Source organism: Mercurialis annua, linkage group LG5 (genome assembly GCF_937616625.2).
Source record: "Mercurialis annua linkage group LG5, ddMerAnnu1.2, whole genome shotgun sequence".
Classification (NCBI taxonomy): domain Eukaryota; kingdom Viridiplantae; phylum Streptophyta; class Magnoliopsida; order Malpighiales; family Euphorbiaceae; genus Mercurialis; species Mercurialis annua.
This window is the reverse complement of record NC_065574.1, coordinates 3,728,644-3,741,955: the sequence shown is the minus strand read 5'-3', so window position 1 is coordinate 3,741,955 and position 13,312 is coordinate 3,728,644. Positions and strand designations below refer to the sequence as shown.

Genomic DNA, 13,312 nt, shown 5'->3' with positions numbered 1-13,312 from the left:
TCATTCCTTAATTGGTCCTTTATACTCTTCTTCTTCATGTCCCAATTGTATTGCATTTTCAAACATTTTTACATGCTCCGGACAACATACAAATTTAAGAACAAACAGTCAATTCAGTCCTCAATTTTATATTTCAAGATCAAATAATAACTTTTAACCTTTTTAATTAATTAGATCCCAAAATTGATGTCTCAAATAAATTCTCAAACTCTCTTAATTGAGATTAAATAACTTCTATATATATATATATATATATATATATATATATATCCCAAATGTGGGATTTATTTGATCGTGGGATATAATTTTGCAATCTAATCGATTAAAAAGGATAGAAGTGATTTATTTGACTTTAATTTTGAGGCACAAGTTTTACAAATTTAATTGCCTGTAATAGTTAAAAATGACTTATCAATCATGGAATACAAGTTCGAAAGCCGGATTGATAATTTTTCCTATATTTTAATATTTAACTTGATATATTAATTAAATAATACTCATGATTACAATTTAATAGTTTTTTTTATTTTGAATGTGTTAAAACTGGCAAAAAGATAGAGGATATCTTCTAAAAAAAGGAAAACAGTACACATTAATACATTATTTTATAAAAAAATTAAGCCATTTAAAATATTTATATAAAATATCAGTCCAATAATCAAAATTTTGTAAGATAAAGTAAGTTGTAGGGTTCTTTTTCAGGGAAGCCATACAACTAGAGCATTTAAATCCTTGTCTATAGTCTATTTCAGAGACCATTCGACAATTCATATCAAATTTTTGGAATTTATGCAAATTAGTTCAAGCAAGAAAAGAAAAAATTTGACTTTTTCTTTTACTGCAATTTGTTTCGGTTCATACAAATTTTAGAAAAATCATGACAATAAACCGTCAATTTTTGGTTGAACCAGTCAGATTCTAAGAATTTGATAATTTTACCTTGAGTTTCTTATAAATGAACAATTTAACTTTAATTTTTGATTGATATTGGAACATGAAAGTTATTGAAAGGGACATAAACCATATAGTCTAAGGTCAATTTTTATTTTTATTTGTAATTTTGATTAACGAGTTGAATCGGTAGTTGAATCAGAAATTGATAGCCACGCCGGTTTTTTACCGGTTCGATTTAAAAAAAACACAAGTTACAAGAAAATGATCATGCGAGAGTGTAGTACGCTGACAGCATCAGCAGCCGTCCAAGGTGTTGACTTGTTAAATGAGGAGAGAGAGAATGTGTTGACTAAGTTATAAGCAATGGCACGTGCGCTTGTTTTACTGGTCAGACCATGGTATGCTCATATGCCATGCCTGCACTGAAACACACCTTCTCTTCTCAGATCTATCGAATATGGAAATGGAATATTATATTATATGTTCCATGGCCGACTAGCCTGCAATCATCAATTTTTATGCGTCTCCTTTATTTTATCCACTTTTTAAATTTGATATCTATCATTGTTAATCAACTGCCTGCTGGGTTGATTTTTATTTTTTTCATGACAAATGGATTATGTGAAAGTAACAAATTATGCATCGTACTAATGAGCTGTAATTCAAATCGTACAAGTGCTAGATAAATATCTAGTAGGTTGTTAGTTTGTTTTGTCCGACAAACGCTTCCTCCTTTCCAATCATCAAAAGAAGTACACATCGTAAATACACCGATGTATTAAACAGAATAATTGATTTTTTTTTTCAAAAGCCAATCTTCATTAGTAGAAGTGTCAAGAATAAAAATACAAGAAGAATAAGTGATTTCTCAATAAATTTAGTGAGCCGGTTTAAAAATAAATGTTTAAAAGGGCTCGTTTAGCTATAGAATGACATCTAATTACAATCACGGCGTACAAACTGAGATCTAATTTGAAGAATAAAATATAAATATAAAGATACAATTTTAATGGCGCAAATAATTCGATACATTCAAGTGTTAGAAAATTTCGAACACCATTTATAGATTGAAAATTTTCATATGTACATTGTGCCATTCCAAATATTTTCTATACAACCTTGATTCATCAATAAACTTAGAATCCGAAAGTTGAATAAAAGTTCAGATACTAAAATTCTGGCCTTTATAAACTCATAATATAACTATTTTTTTGATTTTTATTTTTATTATAACATTTTCATTTTAATTAGTCAGTTGAATTCAAATTTGAACTAAAATTCTCACGAATTCGACTCAAGTTTCAAATTTAGTGAAACTCAAATTTAACAATATTTTGACTACTCACTTAATGTGAATCGAACATGATTTTAACAATAGGTATTGGTGGACATTATAAAAAATGAGTAATGCTGCTAGCATGGTTGTAATTGACATCTCCAATGCACATAGTGAGCACAACAAAGTACAGAATAAAATCACAAGGGAATATTTGGAGAAACCCCAAAAGATAAAATAAAAGAGATTATTCATTCGGACAAACATATTAAAAGCAGGCCAAAACGAAATAATCCTCGCTATTCATCTTGATCAGAACAAAAAAATATAATACGGGATGAACTACTACATGCCAACACATCGAACAAAAAGTCGACGACGCCATTTTCTCTGTGCATCTGGTGTAGCTTTTTACTGAAAGAGGGTTCTTGTCAAATGTTCACGTGCTGTAGCCAATGCTTGGCTAATTGTCTGCAACAATTTACAAAGAAAATCTCAAGATTTGACAGGAATTGGTTGAAAAGAATTCCAAAGTATATACAGCGCAATGGAATCATTTCCGTCTCTCTTGTTAATCGAGCTTAAAAAATCTTTACTTGGTAATGTTTGCTTAATTAGTTAGAATTGAGAAACTATAGATGGGTAGAAAATCAAACCTGCTCCGACAAGGGTGCGCCGGGATCCATGCTATTTATTGCCACTTTTCCTGCGATTAAATTGGCATCTGTTTCGAGTATCATCCTGTCAAATAGAACCGTAACACGTGTGTAAGAGCTTCTTGAAAATTTTTAGACATGAACAACATCGGGTTCGAATTTAGTTTACGTGGATTATGAACTTAGGATGATATGGCATTTTAAGCGCAACATTGATAAAATTTGATTTTTTTTGTATCAGGATAGAGGTGATCCTTCAGCTGATTCGGTTAAAACCGGACCGAATTATTTTATCTTAACTGAACCGACCAAATTAATTGAAATCGACACGAAATTGACTAGACCGAATTAGTTGGTTAATTCGATTAAACCAATAAAAATATAAAGAATGATTATAAAAAAATAAATAAAAATTTAAAAATATTTGGTTAGTTCAGTCAACCGAAGTTTATAACTCTTAACCGTAGCCGAATTGGAATTTTTCATAAATCGAAATGAACTAACTGAATTACCAAATTAACCGAAAACATTTAACCGAATTAACCGATTAATATTTGTTCACCCTTGTATGTTGGGCCATTAAATTTTGAGCCTTTAAAAGTTCATAACCCAAATAAATTAAATTTGCACAACCATAAACATCATAGCGGAACAGAAAGCATGGCAGGTTAACCATCTCTGCTTACTTTTACTTGTAAATTTATTCTTAACTTAGAAAACAAAGTGAGATATCTATCAAATTTATTTTTGTCTTTATAGGGAAAAAAATTTATTTATTAATGCAAGTATGACACTGCCAAGTAAAATAAAATAAAAAGCACAGAATATATTAATAAGTAATGACAAAATGCACATCATGAATTTAAGAAACAAATTGCGTACCCTTTTTCGACAATCTCATCAAGGCACAAGAAGATGAGATCCAAGTTTTCAAGTGCCTCCCTCTTGTCAACAGTACTCCTACAGCAAAGACATGAGTAAACAGTACAGCATGAAAACCAAAATAATCACAAAATAAAGAAAGAACAAAGGCTGAATTTAAAACTAACAATACCTCAAGAGAAGAGAAACTGAATCAAAGAATCCTTGAAGAACAGAAGCTAAGATCAGTTCGTTTTCATCATCACCTCCCGTCACAAAGAAGTGAAGATCTTGGACGAATTTATAGACAATAATGTAGTTGTCAAACATAGTGACTTCCGCTGCAAATAGAATCGTATCAAGAATGCAGGTCGTATAATATCTTCTTATAAGTGCGATAACAGATAAAGCAGAATCAATAGCTTTTCTAGTTTATTTTGACAATCATAGAATTACAAGGCGACATGCTGGTGGCCTGACTTAAAAGTTCAAATGCAATGCATTAATACATCGCCCCTCCTTACTTAATCAAACTACCATTAAGATTCAAAAAATTATCATTTTTGACGTAAAAGCAAATTGCATATGCATAGACTTTAATGATGATAGAAAAGTAAGATGCAACAATTCCTTGACAATAAAAAAGACATGTGCCAGTAATTGTAATTGGAACATGTGCAAAACTAATATTTTTACTCATGCAGATGAACTGAGAATAGAGCAGCTAACTATTAATATTTGACAGGAAAAAGATTTTTAGGAGAATCCGGTTGCACAATATCTTGTGTTTAATGGAAAACATACAAAGAAAACAGTTGAGAACTCACTTATCACTCACTGAATCAGATAAAATAAAAATTGTCTATAACTGTTTAAAATTCTGTAGGCATACAAAAGGGCATTTTCCTTATTACATAAATAGGCAGAAAATTTCTGATTATCTTTCTAATAAAACACTGGGATTAATGGTAAGGTGAATGGAAAAAGAGGCAAATTTAACGGGAATGAACATTCAATAACCAAAAAGATCGATTACTGCATGAAGTTCAACTTCGCTTCATAAAATTCAGACCGAATAATCCATGACCGACCAATAAACCACAATTAACAAACAGCAAAAACAACTCCAGTCTAAATCAGTTCATAAAATTCTGAAACAAACCTTCTGTCCGAGCATTTGACTTCATAGTCTTTGCAAACAAGGATTTTTCAAAAGCCAACTTCGAATTATTAGTCGTCCAGTCATCCGAGTAGTATTTCACAGCTACACGCTTCCCTTCCGAGTCCAGCAAAAGAATGTTCTTTATCGTCGGGCACGCATCCTACAAAATACAATAGTACACACATTCACAACTAATGTAATAAACACCAAAAGAAAATAGCCCTATACAAATCCAAAAACCATCGATCCGATCCGCCAGATCGGTATACGTAAATTCGAGCATTGCAATTCAGTCCTTGATCCAACATTAAACAAGACCAATCTATTTAAAAACCTAACTTAACTAAGATCTAAAAACTGAAGAATTTGCACAAAATCATAAATCTCAAACCTGCAGATCTAAATCAAACCAAACGGTTCGAGAATCGGATTTGGGGCAAAATTAAATTCGGTACGAGAACATAAAACCTAGAATTCAATTGCTTGTGATTCTCTAAATTACATTAGTAACCAAACAGAGCAAATTCAAATAAATAGCTAAGATTTTAGAATTGGAGACTTACGCGAGAGGCCATTGCGAAAATTTGTTAGTTGCAGAAAATTTTTGCTTCGATTTTCAGCTGTTCTAAGTTCTTGTTTTAAAATTACGTTTGTTATTTGCTTATGACATTTTGGGATCTTGAGCATGAAATCCAGACACACTGTGAGGCAGTTTAATTTACCTTTGAGTCCTTACTTTTTGTTTTTTCGAGCATCTGTGTCCTTACTAATTGATTTTTTTTTTTTTAGGGTACTAATTGAGTCGGATAAGTGAAATTAATCAATTATGTTTATAATATTAGGGGTTTTAGAAGAGTTTTTAAAATTTAAAAGTACTTACCATTTCATGAAATTAATAAAAATTGTTATATTTTTACAATTAGTTATACTAAAGGATTATACTATTCAAGTCTAATTATAAAAGAAGTTAACATAATAATAGGATAAATTGCAAATGAATGCTCAGCGTTGATCATATTTACCATTTTAATTGCGACTTTAAAATGTTAAAAAAATTAATCTTAGCCTTCTGTAATTTTTGTAATTCAATGCATAAAATCAATTGGCAATAAATTTCAGAAGTATTATAGGGTGTCTCATCAACATAATTTCACCGCTAGCTTATTTTATGTATTGAACTATAAAAAATATAAAGGTTAACGATTAATTTATCAAAATTTAAATCGCGATTAAAGCGCTACATTTGAGGCATTTATTTGCAATCAACGCAAAATAATATAATAATCATAATTTTTTTTATGAAAAACCTTATTCAAATTGATGTGATGTATTTATCATATTTTTTCAATAATTTATTTTATATATTAATAATATACATATCACATTAAAAATAATAAATTGATTAAAAAACATGAAATGAAATAGCATTACTCTTCAACTAATTTATTTGTTTATTGATGTCATATTTAAACAATGTAACTAACATTTCCCTAAAAGAATTGTTTTGAATAACTCTAAAAAATGAATTTTAAACACAACCTTATATGGATTTGTATATTGAAACTTGATCATTATAAAATAATGAAGTTCCAAATTAAAAGATGCATTGGATCAATACACTACCATCCCGAACTGTAATTGATGTTTTTCATAGTAAACCAAACAAAAAAATAGTAAAATAATTATCACAATATGAAAAAATTGTACAACACAAAGAAAATACATGATGATGGAATTATGGACTATAGAATATAGGACCACATTTACATTTCCAGCCTTCAGGCTCATAATTAGCATAATTAACACCAAAATGGTTATGGGTTTTGCTAATTGTAGGCACTTGAATTGCTTCACATGGATTGCAACCATAGCATTTGTGCTCACAGCTTGGTGGGCTTGACCCTATTTTGCTCAGCCCTTTTGAATATTCTTCTTCATTTACACCCTTCAAGAATTGAAAAATTACTTAATTTAGCATCTTCTTTTTATTTTGTCATAACATTAAAAAATAAATGAGATAGAGAAAGAGAGAGAGGAGTACTTGTTTTGATTCCATCTGAAAGCCATGTTTTGATCCTAAAGACTGTGGACTCTGACCTGTTTAAATGCTTGGTTAGTCCTTAATTGAAACAATAACTTCTAAAAAGATAGATGCTAATTAAAGAAGGATGATAAAAGTTCTTTGGAAAATGGCCACAAAATAAATACTGTTACAACTTTTTACATAAAGCAAGAAGATGAATTTAATAATGTTATTACTAATAATAATAATTTTTAGTCACCATATTATGAAAAATTTAAGCTTTTAGCTTCAAAAAGTGGTTAAATTTGTCAAAAAAATAAAAGAAGTGGTTTAAAAATGTTAATTACCTGGTTCTTGATTGACATAAACACCATGATTAGATGAAAAAGGTCTGCTATTACCAACTGGAAAAATCAAACTCAAAGCTGCTATATGTAGTGCTAACACAAGACAACAAATTCTTGCCTCCATCTACAAAAAATGATGATTGTGACTATGATTGTATAATTCTAGAGAGAGAAACAAGAGAGATAAAGAGCTTTTGATCACTCTATGAAGAGGCCATGATGATCATTGCTATATATGGAGGTTCAAATCCAAGAAAAAGTTTAAGTTTTCTCCCAATTCCCAAAAACCAACCCAACAAAATTACCAAATAATCTTATTGGATTACTCTTTACTTCTATAATCTTTGATGCTGATGACACTAGCTAGCTGCTGATGAGGTTGCTTGACCTACAAGTAATTCAACCTTCTTGTCAAAAAATATATCTCTCCACCAATATTCTTTGATTTCTTTACCTTTCAACACAAGCCAACTCTTCTGTATTTGCTTCTCTCTCTAGAATGAGCTAACCTAGATTATATATGCAAGAGCTTTATGAAGAAAAATGGATCGTTTCCATAAAAATTGCAGCTGCTTTTTTAGGGGTCTGAATAATCTGCAGGGACCCTAATAAATCACTGGTGATATAACAGAAGAAAAGAAAATCTTAGCTACTCCCTAGACTTGCAGACACCTTTTATTTCTTTACCTTGATGATAGTTTCATAAAATAAGATGAGCATTAGGTTGGTTCGGTTTAATCGAATGGAGAACTTCAAAACCGATCAACCGAACCATAAAAGCGTACTAACCGAATAAGCAACATTAACCAAAATCAACCCGGAGAACCGTCAGAAAGTTGAAAATTCAAACTGAACCGAACGTGTAAGTTGGTTAATTTGGACGGTTTGGTTAAACCGACAAAAATATAAGGAATTATTATAATAAAAGATAATAAATATTCGGTTCATTTGATCGGTTCGATTAATCTGGATAACCTATATCTCAAACCAAACCGGTAACTAAGAAACCGAAATCTAAAAACACTAAAAACGAACCTACTGAATCTAAATTTATCACCAAACCCGAACCAACTATGTAAGTTGGTTAAACCGACAAAAGTATAAAGAATAACTTAATAAAAAAAAACAAATATTTGGTTTATTCAATCAGTTCGATTAATCTGAATAACCTAAATCTCAAACGACGGTAACCGAAAAACTGAAATCTAAAAACCATAAAATCGAACAGACTGAACCTACATTTATTACCAAACCAAACAGATCGAAATTCATTTGTTCGGTCGGTTAAATCGATCGGTAGGTGATTTTGCTCATCCCTAGTTCCATACCTATAAAAAGAATGAAAAAGAAAAGATTAAACAGGTATCAATGTCTGATGCATGCAGAAGAACTGGCAGAGGGATCTTTAAATGAGTTTGTTAATGAATTAATATATGGAGGACAAGGGTCAACCTCTTACGGGTTGGTAGGTGGGAAACACTTCACCATGATCTAATCTTGACCGTTCATTCATATCATATGGTATGATCAAAATTAAAGGCTCTTACTTGGTGGTCCTTAATATTGCCTTTCTGCAGATACGCACATTGCCACATTCAATGGTGAATTTGATTCACTAACAGTACAGTTTCAGCCAACTGTTGCATTCAAGACTATAAGATTCTGAGTTTAAAACCCAGATCAAATTCCATTAAAAAACAAATAAAAAAATAATTAATTCCATTCCATGACACACTATCCACCAATTTCATTTAACTGAGTACATATTGCACGAAAACTTATCGAAGTTTTACGCTTCAGCATTTCGTTAACCATAGTTAAAAATACTTATGAAACTTTAAAATTTTACATTTATGACCTAATTCTTTTTAAAATATCATTTTAACGTTTTCCGTTTCGACATTTCTATTTTGATGCAACATAGATTACTGTTGAAGAAGACCTGGTAGCAGCTAGGCAAGCAAATAATAAGTGACGTTTTAACCTATAGAACAAGCCACATGTTACACATTATCTTGTTTATCCACATCTAGAGGTGTGCAAAAGAACAACCATAATCAAAAACCGACCCGAATATTCGGTTCAGTTTAATATTAGAAAAAAAAATTGCTTTTCCAGTTTGATTAAGTTTGGACATGAAAAAACCTAGTTAAGAATTAATAAAAATTGAACCAAAATAACCAAGTCGACCGGTTCATTCAGTTTGATTTGAAAATTACACTTCCTCGAAAAAGTGTTCAGCTTGGTTTTGGAAAAGTAGGAAACTTTGGTTCGGCCGGTTCGGTTTGAACATAATGCATACCCCTATCCACAGCTAGTAAACCTAAGTACACAGCCAAATAGTGTTCTGTGATAGCTTTCTTCCATTCTCCAATTGGGTATGTGCATATGGTAAAGAACTTTCCAAAATGAGGGACTCACAGATGTTAAGTAAAGATTGAGATAAACATCATAAAAGAGGTGTAAAAAGGAAAGTTTAAAAGTTTAATTTAACAGAATATATAATTGCTATATAATTGGTCCACCAGGATCTACTCATTGATAGTTGTGTTGATTAGAGTGATTTGAACTTTCAACACTGCTCTATTCTACTGTACATCCTCAGTCAGCAATTAGATCTAATTTCACCTTTTAAGAGGGGAAAAATTGAACTAGAATTTCTAGATGTTGCATTCATACCATTTCTACACAGATAAATTGCAGATATAAACAAATTATAACCCTGTCCTAGACAAATTGAACAAACAAAATGCATGGCAGATTCATATTTTTTCTGCCCTAAAGATGTAATACAAATTAGCAGAGGAATAGTACACTTCTGAGCATAGACAGATACTATAGTGCTAGTTTCTGTCTAATTTCCTTATGAACTAAGAGAACCGTCTTAACCTCTAACTTTTGAGCATTTGCATCTAAATCATATAATAGTAAGTGAATGTGAGACATAAAATGGTTATTGCATCTAAGAATCATGTAGTAGAGTAGCTAAAAAGATCCAAGAATGAAATATTATTATATGAACTGGAAAAACATCCTACTCAAGGACTTCTCGGAGTATCAATTTAGAAATCGATTGATTGTCCATACTAAACAGAAACGTAATGCAGCTGACAAGAGGCAGATGAGGTGCATTTGCAGCACCAAGAATGACTCATGTTCATGATCATTAAATCTTTCTTTAGTTCATTTCTCCTACGGAATTCATTTAGCAATTCATCGGCATAAACATGATTAGTTCTATAAAACTTAAAAAAATATTTACAATGTGAATTTTTATTAACCTATTAAAAAATTGTAATTTTTATTGTGTATGCAATACCAAATAAGCCTCCCTTTTTCCGTGTTTCGTTTCGACATTTCTATTTTGATGCAACATAGATTACTCTTGAAACCAAGTAGCAGCTAGGCAAGCAAAAAATATGTGAAGTTTTAACCTGTAGAAAAGCCACATGTTACACCGATGGTCTTGTTTATCCACGTCTAGGGGTGTGCAAAAACCGAACCGACACATTCGGTTCAATTTTATATAAGACAAATTTAATTTTCCGGATCAGTTCAGCTTGAACATTAAAAAACAGTTAAGAATTAATATAAATCAAACCAAAGTAACTGAGACAAGCGGTTCATTCGATTTGATTTGAAAATTAAACTTCCTAAAAAAATTGTTCAGTTCGGTTTTGGAAAAGAGAAATTTCAGTTCGATCAGAACTGAGTGCACACCTCTCCTGTGCTAGTGAGCCCAAGTGCATAGCCAGAGAGTGTTGTGTGATAGCTTCCTTCCATTCTCCAATTAGGTATGTGCATACGGTAAAGAACTTTCCAAAATGTGGGACTCGAGGATGTTAAGTAAAGATCGAGCGAAAAATCACAAAAGAGGTGTAAAAGTTTAATTAAACAGATTACATAATTGCTATATAATTGGTCCACCAGGATATATTCATTGATGCTTGTGTTGATTAAACTGATTTGATCTTTCAACACTGTTGTATTCTACTGTACATCCTCAGTCAGCAACTTAGATCTAAATTCACCTTTTAAAAGAGGAAAATTCGAACTAGAATTTCTAGATGTTGCATTCATGCCATTATCACACACATATAAATTCCATATGTCTAGGCCAATTTGACTAGAGAGTAGAGACATAAACAGATGCACACAAATTATTTTAACCTTGTCTAGACAAATTGAACAAACAAAATGTAAGACAGATTCACAATTTTTGTCCTAAGGTGTAATACAAATTAGCAGAGCAATGGTATACTTCTAAAGCACACAGACAGACGCTTAGTTTTTGTCTTATTCTCTGGTGATATACGAGAGAGTGAAAGCAAAGCTGTTTTTCTCTATCATCAAAATACATATGAACCGGTAAACATTTCTATTTACCGTCTAAAGGTGGAGCATTTGCATCTCAATCATATATTAGTAAGTGCCCGTGAGGCGGAAAATGATTATCATGTAGTAGCATAACTAAATAAGAAAAGATCAAAAAATGAAATATCATGATATGAATTGGAAGATAAGGCTACTCAAAGAAAACTCGAGTCTCAATTTAGAGCTCAATGAGTTGATCGGTGCTAAAACAGAAAAGTAACGCAGCTGGACAGACACGGTGCATTTGCAGCACCAAGAATGACTCATATTCATCGTCGTTAAAACTTTATTTGGTTCAAATTCAACCATGTCTAAGAACATAATAATAAGTAATGTTTTAGCATAAAAACAGAATTAATTGGAAATCATTAGTAATACAACAGCAATTAACAATATCCAGTCCCAGAAAGGTAAGATGTTTTCAAACCTACATCATTTGCGATCGTCGTGTTTTTTAGGAAGAATTGCTCCAACAATGGCCTCGATCTCTTCCTTTGCTCGGTGAAAAATACCCGGTCCTTTAACATCATCCACAGAAGTTTTCTCATCAATGTCATCACTTGTTCCGTGTGTTTCTTTATGATGATGCGGACTATGATCATCTTTACCTATATCAAAATCACCACAATTTTTGCTTAATTCTCCCCATTCACTTCAATTTAAGACTCCCTTAATTCAAAACAAAAACACCCATTTCTTCATACAAAATCAATCTTAAAAGTTTAAACACATGCAACAATTTAATCAAATAAACAAGATTTTAATGGAAACAATTCATATCAGAACCTATATGAAAAAATTATAATAACTAAAAGATTAGAGGGACTAAATGAATTTACCAATAAATTTAACATAATTGTATTAGCTCAATATAGACATGCCTGATGACGGGGAGATTACTGAGTGCGGTTTTGATTCTGCCATTGAAATTTCTTTCTCTGCTAAATATTTTGTAATTCTATTTTCGCATTCAATTTGTTTTTCGAAGCTGATTTCTTTGGCCTTTTGCTTGAAGGATTGAACAGGTTAATCTGGGCCGTTTGCGCGTTGCCCGGTGGATGATGTGGACGGCCAGATATTAATATCAGATATGTCATGTTCATCTCACGTGATGGTGCGGAAACGGGCCACTGAAGCTCTTCTCCTCTACACACATCTGAGTGTAATGGGATAAATTGGGCCTTTAACTATTGAGAAAAATACACAATTATGCCAATTGCGGTCATATATTATAAAAATATTAAGTGTTTTAATTTGAGAAAATGACATACAATCCCTCAAAATCTCAAAATATTATGTTAATAACCCATCTTTTATTTTCTTACAAAAATCCCTCAAATTTTAAACGTTTCTTTCATGCCTACCTTTTTGCAATTTTTATTCCTATTTTATCCCTGATGTATTTTGCTTATTGTGTGTGTAATACACTGAATCATTTTTTCTATCATCTCCTACACAACGGTTATTTCCATTAATACAATTTAAATCCCTTCTTCTGATAATTACTCAGCACGACATCACCACGATCTCAGACTCCCACCTTGCTAACAGTTAGCTTCTTCTCCTCCATTATCTCCTAACTTCCTCCATTATTCCTTAACTTCCTCCATTCTTTTTTTTCCGACCTGTTTATATGGTTACCACACGCGGTGGGTCTGATTCTCAACCTGAAATCAAACCTAGCGAAATGAGGAAGAAGACCGTTGCAAAGAAACCTCA

The 13,312-nt window shown here is 31.7% G+C and overlaps 2 protein-coding genes across 4 annotated transcripts; both read right to left on the bottom strand.

Moving 5' to 3' along the window:
• Positions 1-2,383: 2,383 nt before the first annotated feature.
• LOC126679793 (coatomer subunit zeta-2-like) lies at positions 2,384-5,538 on the bottom strand. The gene is made up of 6 exons (XM_050374775.2): positions 5,413-5,538; positions 4,850-5,009; positions 3,881-4,028; positions 3,709-3,786; positions 2,827-2,911; positions 2,384-2,641 (listed from the first exon to the last, which is right to left on the bottom strand). Exons 1-6 carry the CDS (start codon positions 5,422-5,424, stop codon positions 2,582-2,584), a joined length of 543 nt encoding a protein of 180 aa, XP_050230732.1. The 5' UTR covers positions 5,425-5,538; the 3' UTR covers positions 2,384-2,581.
• Positions 5,539-6,518: 980 nt separating this feature from the next.
• LOC126683059 (EPIDERMAL PATTERNING FACTOR-like protein 6) lies at positions 6,519-12,009 on the bottom strand. 3 transcript variants are annotated; one of them, XM_056105990.1, is made up of 5 exons: positions 8,672-12,009; positions 8,459-8,547; positions 7,220-7,343; positions 6,891-6,946; positions 6,519-6,794 (listed from the first exon to the last, which is right to left on the bottom strand). In XM_056105990.1, exons 2-5 carry the CDS (start codon positions 8,489-8,491, stop codon positions 6,585-6,587), a joined length of 423 nt encoding a protein of 140 aa, XP_055961965.1. In that variant the 5' UTR covers positions 8,492-8,547; positions 8,672-12,009; the 3' UTR covers positions 6,519-6,584. The 3 variants fall into 3 exon arrangements, with proteins under 3 accessions (XP_055961965.1, XP_055961966.1, XP_055961967.1); XM_056105991.1 differs by having other exon boundaries at positions 8,679-12,009; XM_056105992.1 differs by lacking the exon at positions 7,220-7,343 and having other exon boundaries at positions 8,679-12,009.
• Positions 12,010-13,312: the final 1,303 nt, after the last annotated feature.